This window comes from Acomys minous, assembly GCF_964271855.1.
Source record: "Acomys minous genome assembly, chromosome: 3".
Classification (NCBI taxonomy): domain Eukaryota; kingdom Metazoa; phylum Chordata; class Mammalia; order Rodentia; family Muridae; genus Acomys; species Acomys minous.
In genome coordinates this window covers 117,246,039-117,272,252 of record NC_140485.1, presented here as the reverse complement: position 1 = coordinate 117,272,252, position 26,214 = coordinate 117,246,039, and the positions used below count along the sequence as shown (strand labels likewise).

The window sequence follows — 26,214 nt, the reverse complement described above, 5'->3', positions numbered from 1 at the left end:
GATAAGGTGAGGACTGAGTCTCACTGGCCAGTGGCTTTCTGGTTCAAGCAGAGCTCTAACTACACCGTGGCACAGACACAGCTTCTGGGCACTTCTTGTTAAAACATAATGTGATCAATTTCTGACAGGATGTTTAGCCTTGAGCACCAACCTAAGGCTAATAAGGATCTAACTGCTTCCGGAGTAACAAGGGTCATGCTGCCAGCCCAGCTTCCTTCCCATATCCATTTAGACAGGAAAAGGCCTCAGCTTTAAAACTACAATTTCTTAGCTTTTAAGTCATTTAACATTTTCTATCATATTAAATTAGTAACACAAACATTATCATTTATCCGTGGAGTTCTACCCTAGTTACCTAGAGCTTATATACATGGTTTTTAATTTCCAATATGTAAGAAAAAATTCTAATTTGTTTGGTAACAGAGCATTAAAAAAAAGTACTATAGTACTATATACACATAGCATACACACATATATATATATACACAAACTCACTTCAAAAAGAAGCCCACACTTTAGCCAAAGACTAAGCCTGCATAGATTTTAAAAAATTATGAATACAGTTGTTTAAAAGAGAATGGTGAATAAAAGTTATAGAATGGATATGAAGAGAGAGCTTTTCCAAACTTTTATTTGTGCACATTCAATTTAAAAAGGTAACTTTTACAGGTTCTTTGGTGCCCATATTCAGCATACAAAAATGTAAAAGACTATTCACAAATAAAACACATTAGCTCAAACTGGAAAAATAATGACAACAATAAAACAATTTAAGGTAGTGCACACTGTGACAGCTCTGCCTGTGGGGACATGAAAATCACTGCGAAAATAAATAGAATGTCCTTTTGTAAAAGCAGCAATGTCATGTCTTGTAAACTTCCTTTTTATATTACAGCAAAGTTTGAAGTAAAACCCCAAGGGACTGAGCGTACACAGCAGCCGCGGGCGCGAGTCTGCTCCTCAGTCCCCGTTGGTCCAGTTTTCCTTGTGTTTTGAGTCCGATGTGCAGCAGGTTTCAAAAGGTGCTCAGTTAGAGACTCCGACCAACAAAGCGTGAGTTATAAAATTTCCTTCCTGCTTTCAAACACAAATGGGTAGATCTGCTCCACGGCCGTGGCCACAGCCTTTACGTTGGGCCCTGGAACAAGCAGGACGAGGGAGGATTGAGGGGTGTCCCCGACTTCCTACACTCACAGTCACAACACGACCCCAGAGAACATGCTTATTTTTCTAGACAACTAAAACACAAAGTTATGTGCTTTCGCTTTTTGGCACTGACATGAAAAACTGCTCTGCTGCAGTGGAGGACAAACGGCACTGCAGCCAGAACAGGAAGAAAGACAAACGGACTGGATAGTTGCTGTCCTTCGGTCACTATCATCAGCTTAGACTCACTCCAGCTGAGGGCCACAGGCCATGGAGGTGGCCGCCTACACTCAGGGCTTTTATCTAGTCAGCAGGTTATGGGGAGCATCAGGGGACAGGGCGATGGATGTAGTAAATAGTCCACGGGACTCTCCACCAGTTAAACCAGCAAAGGACAGTTTAAAAAAGAGAAATGGTTTCTTAAATTTGTGAATAAAATTATTCCACTAATAATTACCTTGTGAAAAGTCAGGAAAACTTGGGTACCCACTGACTGGTAAGCTCCACTGGTAATGTACACATTCTGTTCCGATCCGTTCCTTTCTGGCTCACCCCACCCACCATTTGTTCCAATGCTCTCAATGACTACACACTTCACAGGACACTGCACATGTGTGTGGACATGGCATAGTAATTAACCACGCCAACTATCTTCAGTTGGTTATGCTGTTTAACCAGTCATCTAATCAAATCAATAATTACACTTAATGTATAGTAATTAATCAGGTCAATTTTCTGCAGTTTGCTATACTCCAGGGGCAGGTGGGATGTTAAGGCAGAGTCTCACAACGATCTGTCGGTCTGAGTGTTGGGACTAAAAGAGGAATAGGACATCTAACATTTGCACATTTCCTCAGTTATGCGCTGTGTTGTTCTATACTTAACTATACACTGGGGCGGCTCAGGACTCTAGGCTCCGAAGTTTTTAGAAGCGTCTAAAATCAGATAACAACTAGATTGCTCTTCACTGCCCCATCTTAAGAGTGAGGCAGGAGCCTGGCAATTGGCATTGAAATGTATCAGGAAGATGAGAAAACACATGGCATGGATTAACTGCAGCTTATTTGTTGAGCAGTCATTCTCTTAAGAATTAAAAAAGGCTGGAGAGATGGCTCAGAGGTGAAGAGCACTGGCTGCTCTTCCAGAAGTCCTGAGTTCAATTCCCAGCAACCACATGGTGGCTCACAATAATCTCGAATGAGATCTCGTGACCTCTTCTGGTGAGTGGGCTCACATGCAGGCAGAGCACTGTATACATAGTAAGTAAATTTTTAAGAAACAAAATCTAGGAGGATGAAGGGATCTATGCTAGCTCATTCTTGTCTTTGGTCCTGCAGCTAAGCCTCCTGGACATGCATTCCTAGTGAAGGCACCAGCCCCATCCAACTAAAGACTCACAAGAGAGAACAGAACACACAGGAGACAGTGATACTGGAATATTTACCTCCAGAGCTCATAAAATGGGTTTCTCCTAAGTAACTGAAATGCAATATAGCATACATTAAAAATACCTCTACACCTACAGACTATCTTTACTCAGATGTGTGTAACACAGAGTCATGTACCAGGTACAATGACTATGGTACAAGAAGTAAATGCAGCCATGGGGGCACCGCCCACAGTGTAGGTCAGACACATACAACAGTGTATACGCAAAACTGAGCCACAGTGCACGAAGTCAGCAGGCTGACTTCCTGTGAGGGCACAGGAGACACCTAGGCACTGTTCTTACCCATGAGCCACAGGGTGTGTGTCGTGGATTACCTGTCACTGTGATGCTTCCTGTTGAGAATATCTGTAGCGTAGCTCTCAGAGACTTTATCCGATAGCACACGGCAGGATGGAGCTCAGGTTCATAGCTATATAAAAACAGTTGTTTCATTATCGATTTGCGTGGCAGCTTCATGGTTTTATGCCATCTTGACTCTGTGCAGACCTACCTGGCATGAGGTCTGTTGTTCTTTGTGAATTCTGGCAGACGGATTTCAAAGGGCATGTTACAAACCGCCAAAACATTCACAACCTTAAAATCTGTAAATATTACCTGTGGGAGAGAAGTAAACCTCCATAAATTATTTTGAAGCACATACAGAACATGTTCTTTACGGCAATTCACACTAATTAGAAGCCCTCCATAGCATCATTGTAAAGTGGTGCTTGTATAACAGAAACTGTATATGCTGTCTTTAGATATTATGTATAATTCAATCTTAATATTGAAACTAAGAAAAGAGCAGGAAAAGGAAAGGAGTTTACAGGAGCTCAAGAGAGGCAGGATGGAAAAGCTGTCACTTAAAGTCAATGCAGAGGCGTTTCTGTGGTCCTCAACACTGGTAAGCTTATGCTAGAGAAAGAAGCTTCAAGGCTGCAAGTAATATGTTCTTAACATTAACAGCTGCTTCTACTAACATCTGACATTATTTTTCTAAGCATTCCTCCTTTCTCCTTTTCATGCCACGCCCCCTTCCCATGTGTTTGTGTCTGTCTGTCTGTGGCGCTGGGGATTAAACTCCAGAGTCTTACATATCCCAGGCAAGTCTCTACCACTGCTATATATACACGTGTATACTGTGCTGTATACACACATATACAGGAGTTAAACACTCCCCCCTAAACCACAGTTGTAGGTGATAACCACCCTGCCACCTGGCGTCTGCACTAAGCAGTAAGGAGCAGGAAATACCACAGCAACACCTCAGAGCTTCCTCTGCCACATCCTCATGCACTGTGGTCCCCGCTCCGCAATAGCAGCCCACTTCCGTCTGCTTCTACAGCCCTCCCCAAGAACAGCTCAGCAAGGGCACCTCATCTCTTGCTTTTACTCACTCATTGAACAGGACCTACTAAAGCTACTGTAAGTAGTAATTTTATTTACACTTTTGACAGTAACAATATTTGAAGTTAACAGCTCAGCGACTGATGTCATTGCACATGAGAGGGTGCCACCCACCAAGTCGGCATCAACAGGACTCTACAGTTCTCGAACCATCCTGACCAGGTCAAATCAATCAATCGACACTGATGAATATATGTGCGGTAGAAAAAACCTGAGTTCAAGCATTAGCTCGTAAGGAAACAAAGTCTCCATGGGAAAACAATTTAGGGAAAAACCAAGAATTTCCACAAAGCCATACTTTGTTACCAAGTTTTCACACTGAAGGGCAGTATAAAGAAATGTAGAAAAACTCAGGGAGGCAGAGGCAGGTGGATCTCTGAGTTTGAGGCCAGCCTGGTTTACAAAGTGAGTCCGGGTTAGCCAAGGTGACATGGAGAAACTCTGTCTTGAAAAAGAAAAAAAAAACCTTAAAGTTTGGCAGAGAATTATTTTTGTGACTTTTTAGTCTATTAAAGTTTTTCAATTTTAAAAATTAAATCTTTGAACATGTGCAGTATGCATATTTTTGGAAAATGTTACCTGAAAACCTAGTTTCTGCAGACTTCGGGCTAAACGCCTGGCACCAAATTTAGCTTCTTCCTCACTGTAGTTGAAGGAAGAAAAAAAAAAAGCTGATTAGTGACACAGAAATGCATCCTGTAAGAAGCATGCTGATGAGCTGCGCCTAGGACTTCAAGTCCAGGAAAGCTCAGTCATCACGGGAAGGAGGTGGAGGGACCGCAGCTCAGCCAGGCAGCACTCACCTTGTTGCTCCAGTGCAAATAATTTTTCCTGAGGACCAAATTGTAGCTGTAATTCTAGGTTTTCTAAGCTTCATTAATACTTTCTGGGGGAAAAAAAAGGAATTATCTAGTAAGCATTAATCTCCACAGACAGCTCTGTCCTATGTGCCCACGCTAATGCCCACACGCAATGCCACACTCATGCAGGGTTAGAGTAAATAGCCACCAAGTCGCCACCTTAAAATCTGAACACAGTGATGTCTAAAGACCTAAGGACAAGGTCTGTACACACCTCTTCCTGCAGAGTGCTTCCCTTGCCCAACCGTATGAACAAAAACTACAACAATTCAGTCTGAGGAAGACTTAAAATGTGCCAAAGGTCAAGATGCCATCTGAACTAAAATATGCTCTAAAACTTCAGACAGCTGAGAAGGAGTAAGATGAAATCATTCTACATTTAATTGTTACTCTCCCACCTCAAGATCTGCTTTTCTGAGTGGGGTTATGGGGTCGTCTTTTCAGGGAACCTAAGCTGGCCAACAACGCATGACCCTACAGCCTGTAGGAGGGCTAGCTGAGTCGTCTTTATTTGTTAAGGGAAGATGGTGTTGCTGACACATTCAAAAGTCTTAGTTGGCCAATGAGATTTTTTTTAGTTGAATTTAATTCATTCTTAATTTTTAATTCTAAAAACTGGAGATAATGTTCCTAGGGGTACACTGGCTTTCAGTTTTAGAACTTAAATTGAGTCTCTAACTTAAAAATAAAGCTTTTGTGTGTCGTGTGTCCATGGCATGCATGTGTATGTGCAGGCATCAGTCCTTGCTTCCACTGAGATAGTCCCTCCTGTTGCTCACTGGCCAGCTGGCCCATCACTCCCCGGGTTCCACCTCTGTCTCCCAACAGGAGAACAACACGAACTGCTGCACCTGCCTTCCACATGGGCTCTGGGCGTCCAACGCATCAAGTTTGTGCAGCAGTGACTTCTGACTCCCACGTTAACGCCTGTGCACACTCACTGCCCCCTGAGCTGTCCTCTGACTCCCACGTGAACGCCTGTGCACACTCACAGAATAGTGCGCGTTTCCTAAGGCAAAGGCTTCTAAGTGCATCGCGTACTCTCACCGTAGTCGTCACCTGCCTTCCTTTCTCGTGCTCCCACTTCAAACCGGCTCCTTTGTTTTCCCAGTCTGCCTTCTGCTGGGCTATGTATGTCTGCATGTATGTGATGTTTGTATGGTTTACCTATTGGATTATCTAGCATTTTCTACCCACAAATTAGAGAAAGTATGTGACATCTGCTTTGCTGAGTCTGGCCTATCTTACTTAGTAGGATGACCTTCCGTGCATCTTTTCTCCAGGAACAACACACCACACCCGTGCCAGCTGTGGTGGTTGGAGTGAGAATGGCCTCCAGAGGCTCATGTGTTTCAGTTGGTGGGACTGCTTGGGAAGGATGAGGAGGTGTGGCCTTGCTGGAGGAGGTGTGGCCTTGCTGGAGGAGATTTCAAAAGCCCACACCACTCCAAGTGTCAGTGTCTCCATGACCCCAACTCTGCCTTGTGCCTGTGGATCCAGGCGTGGTGAGCTTTCAGCTACTGCTCCAGCCCATGCCTGCCTGCATTACCTGCTAGCGTGGCTCCTACCATAACCTCCTGAAGCTACAGGCCCACAGTAAGACTGCGTCTTCCATAATTTGTGTAGCCATGTTGTCTCTTCGTAGCAATAGAAAGTAACTAACACACCAGTTCCCTGCTATTCTCATTTCTTTATGGGAGCCATCTGGTTAGGGCAAGATGGAATCCTGGTGTACTTTTTATTTTGCATTTCCCATAGTTCTAATGTTTACTGGCTACATTTTTCAACATGTACTTATCAAAGCCAAATGGACACCCACTGTCATTATAAAGCTGAACTCAAAACACTAATGCTTTTTAATATAATAAGTTTGACAAAATATTAAATCTAGTTAAAATATGAATCACATTTTTAGCAATTTGCTATTAAGTATATCTTAGCTAACTAAATTAGGGCTTGTACTAGGCTTATATTCCAAGACTCAAAGGGAGTGAGAGTTACCTCTAGTGCCTGCCACCTCCATAAGAAGGGTGTCCTGCTGCATCAATCACAACTAGTGTGCAAGGTGCTCACAACGCATCTGTACAATACACATAGTAGTGCTGAAAGCACAGTCAGACTAGGTTATACAGTACAAATACTTACTCCAACATCGCGCTTATAAATGACATTTGCTCCCTCCAAAGCAATCTTCCTTAAGTTCAAATGGCATCTTGTTCTAAAAACACAGACTACATTTGTAATTAAAATGTCCAATGCAACATCACTGTCTGCATCCATTGGGGTAGTTTAAAAACCGTTTCCCACCACGAAGATCACATCCTGGGAAATAAAACAAAATAAAGTCACTGAATTTGTATGTTCTGCTAATTTGTTTTTCACAAAGAATCTTAAAATATAAGAACCATATCATGTCTCTTTTCATCAATCCGTAAAAATCAGTGACTTTTACATGCAAGATCAGCCCCCATGTTCCAGGTACACCATAGTTAGAGAAGCCAAGCACATCACACTCGGGGATGGACGTGGTGGGCCCAATGTCCTACAACAGTCTTACATAAGGACTCAACTATATGACTGGCAGGCAACGCGCCCTATGCCGATAATCCCTGCACTTAGGGAGGCTAAGGCGGGACTGCCCTAAGTTTAGGACCAGTCTGGGCTATATAGCATGATCCCGTCTCAGAAAATTAAATAAAGAATTCTAACACCTGCATACAACCATATAGTATTCAATTCTGTGTCCCAACCATACCCTAACCTCACTGTATTTTCTGGTTACATTATTTTTGGACCTCAATCTTTCATTTTCAGTTCCATGTGTATATCGGGGCTCCCCTTAACCCGTTACTTAGGGTTAATGTATCCACATTTGTAAGCAGAATTTTAATGGTTATAATTACAGCATTCCTTTTTTTGTACTGTTCTATCTGACTTGATTATCAAGGTATGGCAGTCTCAGGAAAACTAGGGTAATTCCTTTATTGTTTTAAAATCTCTGGAAAACAATATAAAAGAGCTTACTTTTAATAAATGTTTTAGGACAACTGATGTCTTCAATAGTTGTACTAAATCACAAGTTCCATATCTTCTATTTTTTAGTTTACAAGGCACACACATTTTCCTGATGCCTCAGCCACAGCACTGTCCTCCCATCCTCACTCTGGTGCCACTCACTGTGCCTTTTGTCCCTCCTATCTTGCAGAAAGGTCTTCCTACTCTTGTTTCAGGGTTACTCTATTGGGTGTATGTTTTCATGGCCTGTCAGTTCCAGTAACGTTTAAAATTCTGCTAGTTTTTCTTGGGTGAACTACTTGAAGTTTACAATTTTATAAACATGCTTGGAAAACTTTACTAGTTAGTAACTGAGGCAGTGCTGACTTAAAAAGTGTGATAGCACTGATCACGGCAAGTAGCTAACAGTGCTGGCTATAGTACAAACAAACCAGTATTTTCTTATAATTTGATAGAGTAACACTCTTAATTTGATAGAGTAACACTCTACAGGAGATACTGTGGTAGTGGGATGCCAACATCTAAACCATGCACACTCATGGAATTGCTGTAGCCACTGAACTAAGCAAAGAACAAGATTATGCATAGAGACCGGTTATAAGAGACATGCTGCTGCCCATCCAAGGGACTGGCTTAAAAAGCATCACGTGTACTTGAAGTATACTTTTATTGTTTATATATGGAATATACTTTTATAGTTTATATATACATACATACATGTGTGTGTGTGTGTGTGCGCGCGCCACACGTGTGCAGGAGTTCTTAATGGACAGAAGAGGCATCAAATACTTTGGACCATGGTTGTGAGCCACTATGTGGTGCTGGATCTGAACTCAGGTCCTCTGCAAGAGCAGCAGAGGGCTTAATCACGGAGCCTTCTGTGGAGGCCCAAGATACACTTTTATGAAGAGTATAAAATACAAAGCTTAGATGGAGGTTCATGCTGTTTGTCAGTGATACAGTTATGCAGAGACTGTGTAATGGTTAAGCACACTTCTGCTCTTGCTGAGGGCACAGGTTCAGTTCCCAGTACCCATATCAGGAGGTTCACAAACACCCCGAACTCCAGGGGAATCAACAGCTCTGGCCTCTGTGGTCACACGCATGTACACTTAACTAATATGGAGGCCTAGTGAGTTTATTTTGGTTTGTATATCTAAATAACATTTTGATACGTATATAATATATATATTTAAATGTATAGCTTCTCTATTCAGACAACTAGCACATTATAGTGATTTTTTTTCTTCCTTTTTGGTAGAATCTGGGTTTCCTTTCTGTTTTCTGAGCCAGGCTTTCACGTAGCCTACCTAGGCTAGCCTCAAACTCTATGAGGAGGAATATGAATTTGTAATTTACCAAATGAGCCACATCCCAGCCTGCACCTGAAATCTTAAATCAACAAAACTGTCAGATTTACTGTTGAAAAAGTATTGACAACTTGCGCACTCTTTGTCTCATTTTTCAAGTAAATGCATTGTCTTGAGTATAATTTGTCAGATATCTCCAAATAAAATGTTTAAAATCATAGCTGTCTTGTTTTCCTGAAATGCCATGCTCCCAGAACTCTATAAAGTGCACCGTGGAAGCCTGACCCCCCAGCACAGTGACTGACTGTGTGGACACAGTTCCTATATTTAGGCCTCTGGCTTTCCAGGCCAGTGGTTGGTGTTCACTGCAAAGCCATTACTTCAGCAGCTACAACCTGGAAAACACTGCCACCTCCCGGCTCTGAAGACAAACTTCATCAAAAGCAGCCACGCCCGCCACATTTTCCACATGAGGTTTAAACTGAGAGGTCATAAAAACAAAGCAAAAATAACCTTAACATCCAATGGAGGGCCAAAAATGCTAGCTAAATCAATCTGCTTCCACACAACGGAAGTCTTGCTACTCTAGGCGAACGGGGTTGCAGCTGTGGATGTTGGACGGGCCTCAAAGGCTTGACCACAAAGTTACATCCATAATTTGAGAAGTGGCCAAAGCAGGGTAAAACTGGAAACAGGCCAATTTACAACACACACAGTCCCAAGAGATCTCTCTTTCCTAAACATCAGACAAATCAACGCAGTTCCAAACTAACACTGTCTCTTCTTTCAGGAGCTTCCCGATAGTAGATGGGGCACAGCCATTTTCTTTCCAGCAGTAGATGGGGCACAGACACTTTGCACCGTGATCTCATTACACTACCCCACAGTCAACAGTCACTGAAAACTAGAAACAATCTTATTTTGCCTTTTAGAAGAAGAATGCTCTTTCCCATGTCTGACAAGTAGCATAAACTACACAAAAGCGCTTTGCCACGATGCTTGCATCAGCTTTGTGGCACTCATCGGTCACCTAACTTTCTCCAAGTCTTCAGTTTGTCCTCTGTAAACTGGTGACATCACACGCACTGTCATCAAGAACATAGCAAGGAGCAGGCACCACAGCTGTAGGTGGATTTACAGCTAAGTATGGTAACTGAACAGCACTGAGTGAGCAGACAGGAAACACAACAGCAACAGATGGAAAGAACCAGATCCTAACAGGTCTGGCAGGGGTCAGCACCTGAGCAGTAAAAGGTTTATTGGAGCTCAGCCATGCTCATGTTTCCATAGCGACAGCGGCACAGGTGGATGGCTGAGCAGCACCTGAAGGCCTACACCATTTATTATGTGCCTCTAAAAACGTTTGATTCCTTGGCCAATCCACTAAGGTATGCAAATAAAATATTTAACACTGAAAACCACAAATCCCACTTTTAAAACTAAAGTTAACAAAAAGTATCCATGTAACAATCTTTGACTGGACTCAGCTAATGGAGTCAGTGTGAGAAGGAAAGGCAGCATCAGTGGTCTGCGCAGACGTAACCCAGCCTGGGGGTATCAGGGAATGACTGAATTTGTTAGGTCAGACAGCAGAGCGCTTATCCTGACACTCACGTTAGTTCTCAGATATTTACACAAGTGCTCAGGAGAGAATCCTGTGTGTGATCAACTTTAGCATATAGGAGTCCTTCCCTATCAGAACCTGTAAGCAGACTTGTTGGGGGCCAGGTAAGTGGCTGACATGTCAGAGATCTTGCCACACAAATCTGTACAATTTATTCAGAGGAGAGTGTCTTATGGGAAAAGATGGAGGCATGATATAGACAAATTTGGGAATTATACACTAAATTTCTATCTTAGAGTCTAGATTTTCTCAAGGCTGAACTTCCTATACTCCCTGTACCCCACCTTCCTGTTAAGGGCAGCAGAGGGATAATGACAGCACAGGGGCACACGTGACCTGGAAGCCTTCAGCCTGCCTGGCAGGTGCCATCCTCTCCTGCAGATAGTTCCAGAGTTTATCTGTCTCTGGGTTTCAGTCCTCAGGGCTATGCTTTTCTCTTTTTCCAAGTACACAAGAAAAGAATTTCTAGTAATGCCTGGACTCATGCAAGGAACCGAGAGGGAAGGAGATGCCACGTGTTACAGAAAACAGTTAATACCTGCTGAAGCAAGCACACCACATTGAAAACTACCACTCCTTACACACACACACACACACACACACACACACACACACACACACACACACACACCCCTACCTAGTACCTTCACTACTCACTCTAATATACACCCTTCTGCCTGGAACCCCAGCCATAGGAAGGCTGAGACAAGATCACTGCAGGTTCAAGGCTAACCCGGGCTACACAAAGTAAGGCCGTCCTCACAAACAAAACAAAAACAAAACAAACAAACAAACAAACAAAAACAAACAATGGAAGACTGGAAAATAGGTGGCACTCATATAAATAACTTGCATTAAAATGACTATCACGATTTTGTTGTTGTTGTTGTTGTTAACCTACTCTACAGAGAAGGCCAGCGAGATGGCTCAGTGGGCAAAGGGTCTTGCCCCAAGTCTGACAACCTGAGTTCCAGTCCTGTGACTCACATGCTAAAACAACAACAACAAAAATACAAAAAACAAAACCCTCCAACAAGTTGTCTTCTGCTGAGCTCCACACACTTGATGTAGCCGTGTGAACATAGACAGACATACATAAATATAAACGAAAACAAATTAAATGTAATAAAAATTCTACAGAGAGCCAGAAAGACTTATTAAAAATAATTCTTGGGGCTGGAGAAATGGTTCAGGGGTTAAAAGGCCTGCCTGCTCTTCCACAGGTCCTGAGTTCAATTCTCAGCATCCACATGGTGGCTCACAACCATCTATAATGTGATCTGAGACACTCTTCTGGTGTGTAGGTGTACATGCAGATAGAGCTTTCATATATACATAAATAAATAAATTTTAAAAATAAAAATAATTCTCTGGATTTTGGCAATGATCTATTGAAAACACACAAAGTGACATATAAATAAGTGTATTTAATGCTTCAGTCAAGGCTACTTCTAGGCAAAGGTGCCTAGTTTAAATGCTGCTCACTTTCTGAGTGCGACCTTGGAATGGCAGGCAGCCTCCCTGCTGGGTTACATGGCTGACGGGAGTGGCGGCTTGCTGCTACTGCCCATGATAGAACCATTGCTGGCCAGGGAGAGAAAACCAAACTCTTAAGTATGTTTTCTACAGAATACAGTTTTTATATCTTCATAAACTGAACCACGGTAGACCAGGAGCCACCACATTTTACTACATACAAACTTAACCTTGGAGGCCCAGCCTAAAGATATACCAGCTCCTTACTATGCCCAGATGGCATTTACTTTAGATCTGTTCCTCTGTGACAGTCACTTTCAGGTATCCCTGGGTGGGCTCTAGCATCACCTAGAAGATGAGCCCCCAGGTGCTAGTAAGGGTGACCTTCATTAGGCTAATCAAAGTAGGAAGAAGACCCGCCCACTGTGGGCGGGCAGCGGCAACACTCCCAGGCTGGACCCTGGACTCCCTGCACAGGAGAAAGGAAGCGTGTACAAGCATTCTTCATTCTCTCGTCTTTGACTAAGGCTGTAATGTGACCAGCTGCCTGCGCTCCTGCACCTGTGTCTTCTGTGCCATGGCAGGCAGACTGTCATCTGACAGACAGACTGAAATCCTGAAATGTGAACCAAAATAAATCTTGTCGCGCTTCAGTTGCTTTCAGGGTATTCTGTCACAGCAACAGCAAAGGGGACACACACCGTCTGTCTGTCCCCAGCTCTCTCTACGCATTTATGCATTTTCACCTCCTTTTGGGACAGAGTCCCCTACAGAGCCCTGGCTGTACTGGACCAGGCTGGACTCAAACTCATAGAGATCCTCCTGCCCCTAAGTCCCAAGTGCTGGGATTAACAGCTGGTGCCACCACACACTGCAATATGTGCCTTTAAGAAAGCATGTCCTCTCTGGTTGCATATGAAACCCTCATAATCACTGTTAAGTTTTCCTAGGCTGTTGAACTCATATACTCAGGTAAGCATAGTAAGCAAGGTGGTGACCATATACAACTGCTATCTTATAAAGTCACCGGAGGACTCTGTAAACATCCGCTGACAGGGCTCTGTGGCTAAGAGCACAGAAGAAGCTCGCTCAATTCTCGCACTCACATAGTCACAAGTGTCTTTAACTCCAGGTCCAGGAGATCTGACACCCTCTTCTGACCTCCATGGACTCCAGGACACATGTGTGATGCACAGACACACATGCAGACAGAACACCCGTACATACAAAATAAAGCAATGATAATGATATCATTTACTAGTACTACCAAAGGAGTTGATTTTCCTGAGTATTAATGAGGGAAAACTCTTTAAATACTGCTAACCAGTTGTACTTTTTTGAGGTTAACTGCTTTATTGGTTCAATTTTCTTGATCCAATAAAGCTCCTATATATAAATATTAGCCAGCTTCATCTACTTCTGCTGAAGATGAGTTCACTGTACTTCAAATACGTGGCCAACATCTCCTTGTTCTGCAGCTCAGCATCACATTTATTCAACCAGTTCTGTAACAAATAATTAGAAATCTAAGCCTGAGCTCCACGCTAGGTACAGCACTTCAGCAGTGACTTGGTAAAAGGGAACACCAAGTATTCTCAACTCTGAAATAAGTTCAGATCATGAACTATTAAGACCTGAAGGGCAGGACAGCATGGACGGTGGCAAGAACTACAGGGAGAAAATCGGAAAGGGAGGGGTGTGTCACATTGTATCATTTTTGCCTAGTAAGGGTTTTCCTATTTGTTCCAGTTGCAGTAGTGGGCTAGAAGCGTGAGCATGGAGAAACGTCAATCATGGCCACTGTGATGGGGGGACCAGGCGGAAGTACAGCAGAGCAGTGTGGTTGACAAAGCAAAGCTCAAGAGGTGGGATAAGCACCCTGTGATAGATACAGGGGGAGACACGGGGAAATGGAGGCGACTTTAGGTCTCCAGCTAAGACTACCATTTAGTGACACTGAAAGGAAGGCCAGATTGTGCAGGAGAGGGAAATGGCTAACAACCTGTTTGCAATACTTTCAACTCCAAAACGCTGTGAGACATCCCAGAGGAGATACAGAATAAATAATTAACAAAGTGCCTATCTTTCAGGCAGTCTTGGCCTGAATTGAAAATGAGAATCTGCAAACTCTAATTGAAAAGAAAACGTAGCTGCAAAGTCTGGCACCCAAGCCAAAGCCACAGGGTCCTTATTCTGAGTTTTGCTACCTCGTTATTGGACACACCTTGGTCAGAGACACTTCCATGCGGCGAGGTCTGTGTTGTTTGTGTCTTCTTGGTAGACAGTAGGCTGCTCAGAAACACGAACTCATTCTTTTTTCTGTATACTGGCTTTGGCACAGTTCCCAAGGCACTCTACACATTCAATAGAACACGCAGAGCTTAAGCATTCTCTCAGGCACACACAGCCGCCTGAGGCCTCAGCAGAACACTCAGTTAAAGCAACCTCTTACGAGCCATGTGACGGGAAGGGACTGGACAGGTGCCTCAGTGCCCTCATGTGTAAAACACGGCACACAACCTACCGGGTAACTCAGACATGAAATGAACTTCCATCTTATGCTTGGCACTGCACTAGCACACACTAAGTGCGCAGATTTAGCTATTCTTACTGTTACTATTATTATCTCCTTTCTTCCTCTTCCATGAGCAGAGAAATGTTCAAAAATGGAAAGGGTTTCTGTGATTCATTATAGTTCTCAAGCTTTGGAACACAAAAACACTTCACGTGTCTTCCAGCTTAAAAGCAAGAAGTAAAATAAAGCATACAATTTGATGTGTCTGATCAATAAAATTAGTATGGCAGGAACCTGGATTTAGCCACAGATTTAAAAATAACTCCAGCCTTAAAGAGGGCTATTTTAAATGAAAACACATGGCGCCCACTGACTCTGGGACAGTCTAGGTCTGGACTGGCAAATGGAATGGTTGGTCGAGGAGCAGGTGTGTGGGGAAGCTGGGCAGGACAGTCAAAGACTGGCCAAACACTACATATTACAAAATAATTATTTTGCTAAAGTTTATCTAGGTCCCTACAGAAGCCAGAAAACTATATATACTACAGGCCCAAACATTCACTTCGAAACTTTAGCTGAGTGCTCACTTCCTTGAAGGTCCCGGCTCGCTGAAGTGTGCCCTCCACGTCCCTGTCTCCACTGTTTATAGACTACTGCTTGATTCACTGAGAAGGGCTGGGGTAGCTCGTGTCTGTAATTCCAGGAACCAGAAGGCTGAAGCCAGAGGGTTGCTTGGAGTTGAAGCTAGCCTGGGCTACAAGGTGAGTTTCAGGTCACCCTGGGTTAGAGTGAGAGGTTTCCTTACTGAAGTCTAAGGCAGCCCTGAGTCGTTAAATTAACAGTTTTAGCAGCTGAGGGTGCCCTAAACCTATGGAAAGATGGAGCTGTGTGCTGAGGAGGCTGTTGTTTTCTTCATATTTGAAAAATATGTCATAAAACTTAGTCTCCCTAAAGCTTTCTGGGCATCAGCTTTGATCTGTGAACTTTACGGCTGGCTCCTAAGTTAATCCTGACCTATCAGAGACTTAATCTCACATTTCCACCTGCCTACTAGTGTGCCGCTTCCAGATTAGTGTACAGAGTGGAATCACCATCCACTCACCTCAGCTAAAAATGTCTGCATCTTAGACACGTTCGCTCATGTACGTTCTCCCAGCATTCTGAAGGCTGAGGCAGGGACACTGTCATTGGTTTAAGGCTAGCTTGAGCTATATACAGAGTTCCGGGTTAGCCTGGGCTCAAGTGAAACCCTGGCTGAAACTCACACCCCACCCCACAGAGCTTCAGAACCTCCTGATCTATCATTTTATCTTATGCTCAGTTAACTTCAAATCTGTGTCCAAAGCAACACATTTATTTTCGGCTTCTTTGCACATCATTACGGCATCCTACTTGCCCTTCTCTGTTTCAGTCTCCAATATCTAGTCATCTACCAAACAACTACCAGAATCATCTAATTGTGCCACATTCCTACTTAAAACAAGCAAACCAAGAAAAGAAAAGAAAGAAAAAATAACCCCTTGACTCTCTTAGACAAACAAAATAGGATCCAACCTGCTTGGCGTGGAATGCTGTATAACTGCCACCTCCACCTCTCCTTTCACACCTGAGTCTCCTGAAAGCACAACCTTCCGCCTTCTACTCTACAGCATGCGGCTGCTGGCGATGGCAGACCCCTCTGCTGGTCCCCACTCCTTCTATTGACAAGCTCTTACCCTAACTGCACATTAGGATGTAGCTGTGGGTGGACAGGGGCGGAACCTCTTAGCTCTTGCAGTCTGGTGGTAAAAGCAGACACAAATAGGCCAGTAATGCAGTGATGAGACGTTATGCCCCAGGAAATAAGCAAGGTGCTGAGAGACTTCAGGAGGACAATCCAGGCCACTGCAACTCCCTCTAGAAATGACACAGGATCGTAAGGAGCCGGGAAGAGACCCCAGCACAGCACTCAGCAAATGAAGGGACCTGCCTGCGTTCTGTCTACCAGACAGAGACACGGCTCTGATAAACAGCTCAATGTAAATGTCTTTAGATCTTGGATCAGCAACTTGGTTGCTGAGTTGAACGAATACTTTTAGAACAAATAAAAAAATTGAAGGCCTGGAGGAAAGTGGAAAGAACAGATTTTATTCAAGGCAGAGTAAGTATCATAGAAATTAAGGTTTAGACTTATTTAAATAACAAGAGGCATATATTCTAATTTATCTGTAGCACTGTTTACAACATTTTCCTTCTCCCTCAAACTACCCCCATTCTTTATGTCACGGGAGGACCCTAACTCACATAATGCTTACAGCTATTTGATGAAAAAGGTGATCACAGAACAGCTGACCTGTTGAGTCTCTCTCAGATAATGTTCTTATTCCTCTATTTATAAAAGGAGGCCAAAAAACCAACACAAGACAAACCAAGAATACAGTTTCAAAGTCAGGCATGGTGGCCCTCAAGTGCAACCTCAGGAACTGGGGAGCCAGAGGGTTAGCCAGCAATACAAAGCAAGATCCCACCTCACCTCAGGACAGACCAGCACACTGACACACACACATGCTGGCTGTACAACCTGATGCTCTTCTAATTTTAACAACAGAAAAATCCCAAAGCTAAGATAGAGATGCACATTTTTAACACAAACACAACTAAATGCTCACTTGCCACTTGTTTCTAAGAGCTATGCTGAGGCACACCCAGGCTGTGTGATACAGCCTGTACATGTGTCCAAGTGTGATTCCTACCTTGCATTTTAGTCACAATGGTGACTATTTGTGCATCAACATACCTAAACATAGAAAAGGAACAGGAAAAACACCACGGACAGGAAATTCCGATGCCATTATAATAGCACCACATTGTGCATGTGGTTCCTCACGAGCAGACCCTCATTAGAAAGCAGAGAAAACTGCCCAAGTAGGTCTGTACTGCAGTGCATTTTTTAAGCTACTGCCAAGCTTTAATCTGCCATATTCTAACTCACGCTAGCAATATGTGCTAAGAAGGCTAGAGAATTACTCACATGGACTTTTTTGTTTGCTTGCTTGGGGTTTTTTTTTTTTTTTTGAACACTTGTTCTCATGTAGCTCAACATGACCCCCCCCACTGTGCAGGTGAGGATGACCTCCTATTCCTAACCTCCTGCCTCTACCTCCGGAGTGCCACGATTACAGGCGTGAACTCTCATGCCTGGCTCATCCAGGATTTTTTAATCTGCTATGCCATGTCAGATCTTTCCTTGAACTACCACAAGACCACAGAACAGACAGTACCTTTCAGAGTAACACACCATGTACACCATGTCGCTGATTGTCTATTAACTAGGGGGACCACTTGAGCATGGCTGTGCTTCCCTCATCTCCTGAAGCCACAATCAAGTCAGGGGTGCCCAGGACTGCGTCACCAAGCTGTCTGAAGAACAGGTGAGGAGATGCACAAGACACCCAACAGTCCAAAGCACATGAGGGAAACTGCTCCGTGGCTCTGTGAAAGTGTCTGGCAAGTAAGAGGGGACGGGGGAGTGGTGCTCCACAAAAGCTCCAGGTTCACTGTGAGGCTCAGCTCTGCACCCTGGGCCATAGATGAGCGAGCTTCTTCTCTTCCTATCTGCACAGCAACATCTGCCCTCAAATAGAATGGTGGAAAACACACTGGGAAGACACATAGCCATGTATCAGAGCTGTCTCCAAACAGGCAAGCTCCGCTGTAAAAAGCAATAGTGACATATTGGAGCGGGTCAGAGTCAATGTCTCACACCACCTGCCCCTCCTCCTTTCCTTCTGAGACAGGGTCTCAATATGTAGCACTGGACAGCCTGGAACTTACTACATAGACGAGGCTGGCCTCAGACTCTGAGACCCACCTGCCTCCATCTCAGCCACCCAAGCTCAGGACCTGATCTCTTAAAACTATTCCAACACTGTCTCCAGAGCACCTGGACTTAAAGGCTGTAAACACACATGGTTAGAGGAGAAGGAAGCGGAAAAGCCAGTGATTTCTCCTCATGCCCTCTCTCTTGTTGGTTTTTTTCAAAGATCTGGGATCCCTGTGGCTATGAAAAGGGGGTTAACACAATTTGGTCAATACAGGACGGATTCTGACTATTCTAGCTGCTCAACTAAATCAACCAGGAAAACAAAAGTCTTATCTCTAAATACAAACACACTTGCTAATCTCATATGTAAAATGTAACAGAAACTTGAAAAAAAAAAACTTACCAAACTTTATCTCTACATATGAAAGCATCATACACCTTGCTTTTTGTTAGTGTGGTGTGTGTGTGTGTGTGTGTGTGTGTGTGTACTGGGCGATGGAGTCCTGAGGCCTCACACTTCAGGCAGTAGCTTCCACTGAGCTGAATCCTCAGCTAATATACGTTAAAGGATGGTATTATATATATTTTATAAAAATATTATCTCAACAAGAAGACAGGACTTAGACAAGAAGAAAATTGTTTGGAATCCATTTTGTTCTGCTACCGGGTCTTGCTCTGACTGGTCTAGAACTCACAGTGATCCTGTTTCAGCCTTCTGGGTAATAGGCACACTCCACCAGGCTCAGCAAAGTTGAGGGTTTTGTTTTTTGTTTTTTGCTTTGTTTTGTTTTGTTTTTTGCATTTTCAAATGTTCAATTAAACTAAAAAACTTGGATGGAACTTTAAGTTTGCTATCTTGATAGTTAACTCTAACTATCAAATTACTTCCCTGATTAGGTAGTCTCAATATCTGGTTTGAGCCTTACCACAATACAAATTTTTTTTCAGTTCTAGAGCCCATTTGTAATCAGTGGCACAGAGCAACAGCTTCAGCTACTTGTAAAATTCTAAGAGAGCTACTATTTGTTACGGTTGTTACAACAACCGTAGTGACTTGGAAAACTCAAATGACTGATATGGACACTAACACATTTCAAGTTTATCATCAGTTAAGATATCCAAAGAATGTCTCCCAAAGAAAGGCCAGCTCTGCCAAATGTACCCATGGAGTCTCCTTCTTTTATCCACAAGTACCACACAGTGAAGCAGTCTGGTCCACAGGGAACCGACCAGAGTTTCAATAGCTGTAACCGGGAGCCAGAGCAGGCTTTGTCGGCTTTCCTTTTCTAAGAAACATTGATGTCTGGCTTTACTTAGCCCATCTGCCATAAGTGATAACCAGATGCTCCTGTTACAATTACACATTTTAAAGACGTATCCCCCTACACTAAAACCTAACAGCAAAGATGAGCTCACTGGCCTGGGATCAAAAGGAGCGTAAATAACGTAACAAAAGAAAGTAATCGAATGATCTGATGGCTCCTTTAACAAATTACGCAAGGACCACTGCTCACAGCACCTGCTCAACCTTTCCCAGTTCTCACACTGCGCCTCACAGCAACCCGCATGCAGCACAGATATTAACTCCGTATTGCAGACAGTGATGTCACACCATTAACAAAAAGCAGAGCCATGATGCTGAACACAAGCAGCTGCTACGTTGGTATAGTCCAGACTTTTACTATACCAACTCTAACACCAAGAAAATGTAAGCAATCCTGATGAAGCTACTGCCTTACAACTAAGAGCTTCTAGCTTAGGAATGGAAGGAAGGCTGACACCTTTGAACTAACAGTTCCCTTAGTGAGTGAACCAGCCCTCACCCACGCCAATCTACATACAAGCTGTCTTCCCTGCCAGGCATGGTCAGTCCTAACCAGTCATGACAAAATGCTACCCTCAGCACACTAATTTCTAGTCTTCTTTCTTTTTCTACTCTTGTGTACATACAAATGGGTCCATGCCTGTGTGTGTGCCTGAGCATGAGCACACATGTGCTGCAGCGCAGAGATCAGGACAACCTCAGATACGGGCCCCACCTTCTCCTTCCGCAAGGCAGGGTCTCTTTTGATTCGCTGCTGCTTATGGCAGGCTAGCTAGCCCACGGGCCTGGGGGATTCTTCAGTCTTTGCAACCCTTCTAGCCACAAGATCATAAGGATTACAGACACACTACCTCAGCTGACTCGGTGAATTCTGGGGATCTGAACTTAGGCCCTCACACTTGCATGCCAAAAACTATACCCACTGAGCCATCGCCCTAGGCCTCAGCATTCTTTGAATGAGTGAATACTATATGGTTAAAATAAGCTATAGCCAAACTTTTATATTGCATGGGAGGGGGCAGAGTTTTAGAGTTCCAGTGACCCCAATGAAAACACTTTGATATAATGTTTAAATATTAATAGATTCCCGGTAACAGGTTCCTTGTACAAGCCCAGCCACTTAAGACCAATGATCTTCTGTGTTTCCATTTAGTCACAAGTGAGGCCAGGTGAGCAGAATTTCTAAAGTGACCTGCCTGCTCACCACTAATGACATACTTCTGGACCCTGGCTTTTTCACAACCATAAACACAACACACACTCCACATCCCTTCTAAAGAAAAGACAGAATGCATCATAATATGACAATCACATTTATTTAGATGTCCTGAAATACCCCAGGTCCGGCTCAACTTCTAGAAATCTCCCACTGAGACACCTCTGAGATGCAAGCCACCTCTGCATGTACCATCCAGCTGAGGCCATCAGCCACTCTTTGTCCTTCTCAGACTCGTTACAAAAACAAAGCCCCAATCATCTCTGACGTTCTGGGTGCTTATAACTTGCACAGAGAATGGGAAAAAAATTAGGTTTCAAGAAAGTTCTTTTCTGGGTTCCTGTCCCCGGCACTACAAAGGAAGGGGGGCGGGCTCTCCTTCATGCACTAGAAAAGCCCCAGCATGCAATAAAATAAACATGTTATCCTAGGCACGTCCGTCCGTCTGCAGTGTACCTGGCAGGATGACATCTACACACCCACAATTACATACAGTACCTCTAAGTACGTAACACTGCTATCTACAACTCAAGTCCACGTCACTCAGGTTACCGTATCCATGTCTGTCACTTCTCTGTCATCTCCATGTACACAAAAAAGCACACTTGAAGTGTCACCAGTCACAAAAGAGGGGAAATAAAACGAAGAGAAATGTCAGGAAAATTTTACAGTTCAAATGTCAACTAAAAACCTCAAGACACTAATTTTAATTTGTTTTAATTTGGAATCATGATGAAGACTTTCTACTCTAAACTCCTCCAAATCAATTGAAACTTTATTTTCCATAGTAATAATTTCATCACATGGCTGATGATGCAACAGAAAGAAATCAATTGCCAGGTTACATCGCGGCCTCCTTTGTGTAAAACGCTCTTGTGTGCCCACTCAACTACGTTATAGAGAATCTGCTAGCTTTTAGACAATGTTGTATTTCTGAAGAGAAATGACAAGTTTTCAAAATCAGCTATGTTCCACGAGCGGTTGTACATTAGTGCGAATTCCACATTCTCCTCATAGCTATTCCTATGAAGGTTCCCATCAGGCTATCTCCCACCTGAAGGACAATGGGTGGAAACCACTTCCTTCAAAATTGCAAAATGTAACTTTAGTCAAATATTCAAATGCGAAATGGTAAGATAGGTGTTGAACATAGCTTTAGACTAAGAATTACAAAAATCTTATGTTCAATTTATAACAAACAACAGGGTCTGTAATACCTTTTTATCCTATAAAGAAAAAAAAGTGACTGTCTATAGTAACAGTAGAGCCACATGGGCTTCTTAAACACCTTTTGGATGAGGAGCTCAAATATTTCCACAAGCTTTATTTCAATACAGTCTTTTGAGTCAGAATGCATTTGCCGCTTAGCAGTTTTTCTGAAAGAATACAGAACATCTGACACGCCTACTCCAATTCTCCAAATAAAAGGATTCATATGAAAATGCAACAAAGTGCCATTAATGAAAAACATACACAAGCCCAGGGCATGGGCTGAAAACTCCCTGTGAAGCAGAAAAACTACGGAAAGTATAGAAGAAGCACCTTTGGTCAGGGTACAAGTGAAGAGAGGCCAACGCCATGGACAGCCAAAGTTAGACTAATAAAAGTTAGAGGCTAGAATTGACCTGCGTTCAGGGACCACAGGAGACAGCGGTCTCAGCAAACAGTCCAGGTGAGCTCTGTCTAAAGGCGGCGCTGAGGTGCAGTTGCTCCTCAGGATGCACACTGTGAGTAAATCCCAGGACCAGCAGCACAACCTACAGTGTGGGGTGGACCCCACAGAGCCTCCACAGAACAGCCGCATAAACACAGGCAGCAAAGTCTCATCCTGGCCTCTTAAATATTGAGTTTTTCATCTCAGGAGTTTTAAAACGTAATCTGTTTTCCAATGTTCAAACGTCCAATCCCTTTAAAGGGAAGGTGCTCATCCCTTTGTAAACCTGGAAGTATTTCCACTCACAACGCTGGACCCAGAAGCTTAAAATGAAACATACGACTAAAGAAAGCGTGCCCTGCCTGGCTCCCGATCAAGAGAGCACACAGCAGAAGAGCGTTATGGGCTCTGTACGCAGAGCGCCAACATCCCTTTGCTTAGAAGCCAGGCTTGGCAACTGAACCTGTGGTTGACGTAACTGCTGTATGAAGACCCTTGTTTCTACCGACCATAGAAATGTTACTACTGTAGACTGGGACCTTTCTTGAGCCACAAAGAAACCTGACTTAGTGATGGAAAATTCAGCTGTTTTATTTTGTTTTGTTTCTGAGAGAGACAGACAGCTCAAGAAGACCTGTAACTTAGTATTATGAACTCCAAGTAGGCCCTAGACTCAGGTCCTCATGCCTCAGCCTCCCAAACGCTTGGGACCGCAGGCGTGTGTGCCACCACACCCAACCTGAATTAGCGAAGTATAAAACAAGTAGTTTGTGATGCAAGGCTGAAAAGCACAAAGTGATGAATATTTAATTGGGCACATGCGGACCCTAAATAATTCTTTCAACCAGACAGTGCAAAAGTCAATTTTGGATTTGAGTGGACTGCTGTTTTCTCAAACTTGTTAAGAGACCGCAAATTACGGCAAGAAGACTGAATGCCTTCCTTATATTTCTCCTTTTCAATCACCTCAGGGAATCTGTTATGGCTTCACACAAGTTACAATTCTAAGGCATTCTTCTTAACCATAAACACACAAGTTCACATTAGTCCCTGCCGGTGTCGTCCTGCAGGTGACAGATGCAGTCATACATCTCACAGATGTGCACTGGCCGCAGCAGCTTGACTCTCCCTGCAATGTGCACGCTGGCAGAGCCTGCAGATGCGCACAGCTCGGCAAGAGGAGCGTTTTCTATTTCAGTCATTTCCTAATTTATTTACTTCTAGGACCCGTCCGGGCGATTGTGAAGCGATTATTCCCCGGCTCGGCTCCACTCTCATTCTCTCCCCAGCCCTATTCGATTCGCAATTCATTTTCTCTTCCCGCGTTCCAGATCCTTCTTCCTAAAGCCTAATTCGGCTCCTACTATTATTATAAAGCGGGGCTCCCGGCAAGTGCCAGAAGCAAGAGGCGCCTGAGCGCCGCTATTTGGGGGAGCCTTCGCGCAGCTACACAGGGGGCGCCGCCGCTGCAAGTTTTCCAACAAGCAGCAGACCCCTCGCTTAGAGGCACCATCCCTCTTTGCCCCAGGGGCGGACTCCGCGGTAGGGAACCATCCACACCAGTCTTCCGCGGTGAGGAAGGGGCGCCCCACCCCCACCCCGTTATCCCTACTGGGATGCCCAAGCCGCCGGGCCCCGTCCGTCTCCTGTACTAGCCGGTGGCCCGTGGTGCTGCTCCTCGGCTCGGGTCACCACCCTACAAAGCCAGCCCCGAGGCCGGTGAGCTGACGCCCCGAAGCCCGGGCCGTCCCCTCTCCCCCCGGGTCCCGCTTTCCCCTCCCTGGACCGCCGACGGGGTTACCGTGGGAAGACGGGGCGGGCGCAGAGGACGCGGCGGCAGCGCAGCTGCCGGTGGCGCCGGACGCGGAGGAAGAGCTGGAGGACAAGGATGATGATCAGGCGGGTCCGCTGCCCAGTATCCATGGAACTCCCGCCCAGGCCGGTTGCTAGGAGCCCCCGAGGTTCGGGCTCCGTTTCTCGCTTTGTTGTTCCGGGTACAGGGCGGCCGCCGCTTCCCCCGCGACAATAAATAGACTAGACGCGGGGGAGCATAGAGACGGCACGCGGCGGCTAGAGCGCCGCCGGACCCGGGTACTCCGGGGAGGCTCGCTAGCCACCTACTTCCGGCTCTCGCTGCTCCCCCGCCTCCCTCCCCTCCCCATCACGGCCCCTAGCGCCTAGCTCCGGGTTCTCCTTCCGGTTTCCCGAGGCTGTTGGCGGAGCCGTCCGGCCCCGCAGGCTGGGCGAGGCGGAAGTGGAAGGAGGGCCCCGGGAGTCTCGGCTGCCTGCAGAGGATCTGAAGCCCTTTGCATGTTTGCAGCTGATTGCTGGCGATCAGTAAAGCGCAAATGGGCTTTAATGTTTTCTTTAAAGCAAAACTTCGCCTCACACCCATGCATAACAGTCGCTGGCCCCCAGTCCCGACCCGGGAGGCGGAGGGGGTCCCCGGCCTTACTCAGCAAGAGCCCGGCGGGGCGGGTACAACGGGGCTGGCAGGACGATGGCGATGCACACTCGCCGGTTTGAACGGCCACACTTGGCTGAGTGCGCCCTCGGGACCCCCTCGGGGCGGCGTGCGGCGGGGTGCGCGCGGAGGCTCGTAACGGGCCGGAGCCAGAGCGCCTTGGTCACCGCCGCGAGGTCCGTCCCTGGCCCCCGCCAGCCAGCCAGCCTCGGGGCGGTGGACGAGGCCTAGGTTTTGTTATCGACGGCAGCACCAACCGGGTCCAGTAGATTGTTTGGCCTCTGGCTGGGCCCGCTTGGCCTTTTGAAAGTGACTAGGGCTGACTTCTGACGGTTTGGGAAGTACACAACCATCTGAGAATTTAAGTATTTTGAGGAGTGGCCAAGGATGTTTATCTTTTCTGCCTAACAGACACACAGAGCCCTTGAACATTTTAAAGCTCGGCTCTCGTATGTATTTTTGAGCAGTATTAATTAGGTGTGCCTTCTGTGGCATACATAGGATGACAAGAAGCTGGGTGAGAAAGCCACGCTTGTGGGGAATGATGTGTAAGGGGTGGCTCTGATAGAGAGAAAGGGGATGTTAATGTCTGGTTAAGCAGCGGGTTAACAGGAATAGGGCACAGCGAACACAGCGAGGAGAAAGTGACCGGAGATATTTATCTCAGAGGGGAACTAGGACCGAAACTCGTCTGTGTATCGCAGACAGGAGTTTGAATTTTCTTCCAAACACCAGGGGGAAAGTGAGACTTGTGCGGGAGAGTGATGGGGTACGGTTTACTAAGAAAATGAAACCAGAAAATGTATTTCCAATGGCTACTGTCCCTGCTTAGGAGGCAATTTTACAACAATGGTGGCTGATTCTGAGGTCTTTATGGGATATTTTCCTTCAAGGAGCCCAGCGGGATACCTGGAAAGTCGCAGGTCCATTACCCTGGGTTGGCTTTTGTTACACCCAAAGGGGCTGACTCTT

The 26,214-nt window shown here is 44.9% G+C and overlaps 1 protein-coding gene across 4 annotated transcripts; it reads right to left on the bottom strand.

The window, feature by feature from the left end:
- Positions 1–605: 605 nt before the first annotated feature.
- On the bottom strand, positions 606–25,369 carry LOC311593708 (TATA box-binding protein-like 1). Of its 4 annotated transcripts, none has more exons than XM_084775159.1 (7): positions 25,234–25,369; positions 6,988–7,164; positions 4,786–4,868; positions 4,562–4,625; positions 3,087–3,190; positions 2,911–3,005; positions 606–1,138 (listed from the first exon to the last, which is right to left on the bottom strand). In XM_084775159.1, exons 2-7 carry the CDS (start codon positions 7,120–7,122, stop codon positions 1,059–1,061), a joined length of 561 nt encoding a protein of 186 aa, XP_084631285.1. In that variant the 5' UTR covers positions 7,123–7,164; positions 25,234–25,369; the 3' UTR covers positions 606–1,058. The 4 variants fall into 4 exon arrangements, with proteins under 4 accessions (XP_084631285.1, XP_084631286.1, XP_084631283.1 ...); XM_084775160.1 differs by having other exon boundaries at positions 6,988–7,060; positions 25,234–25,348; XM_084775157.1 differs by lacking the exon at positions 25,234–25,369 and adding an exon at positions 24,580–24,855 and having other exon boundaries at positions 6,988–7,060.
- Between the last annotated feature and the right edge of the window lie 845 nt (positions 25,370–26,214).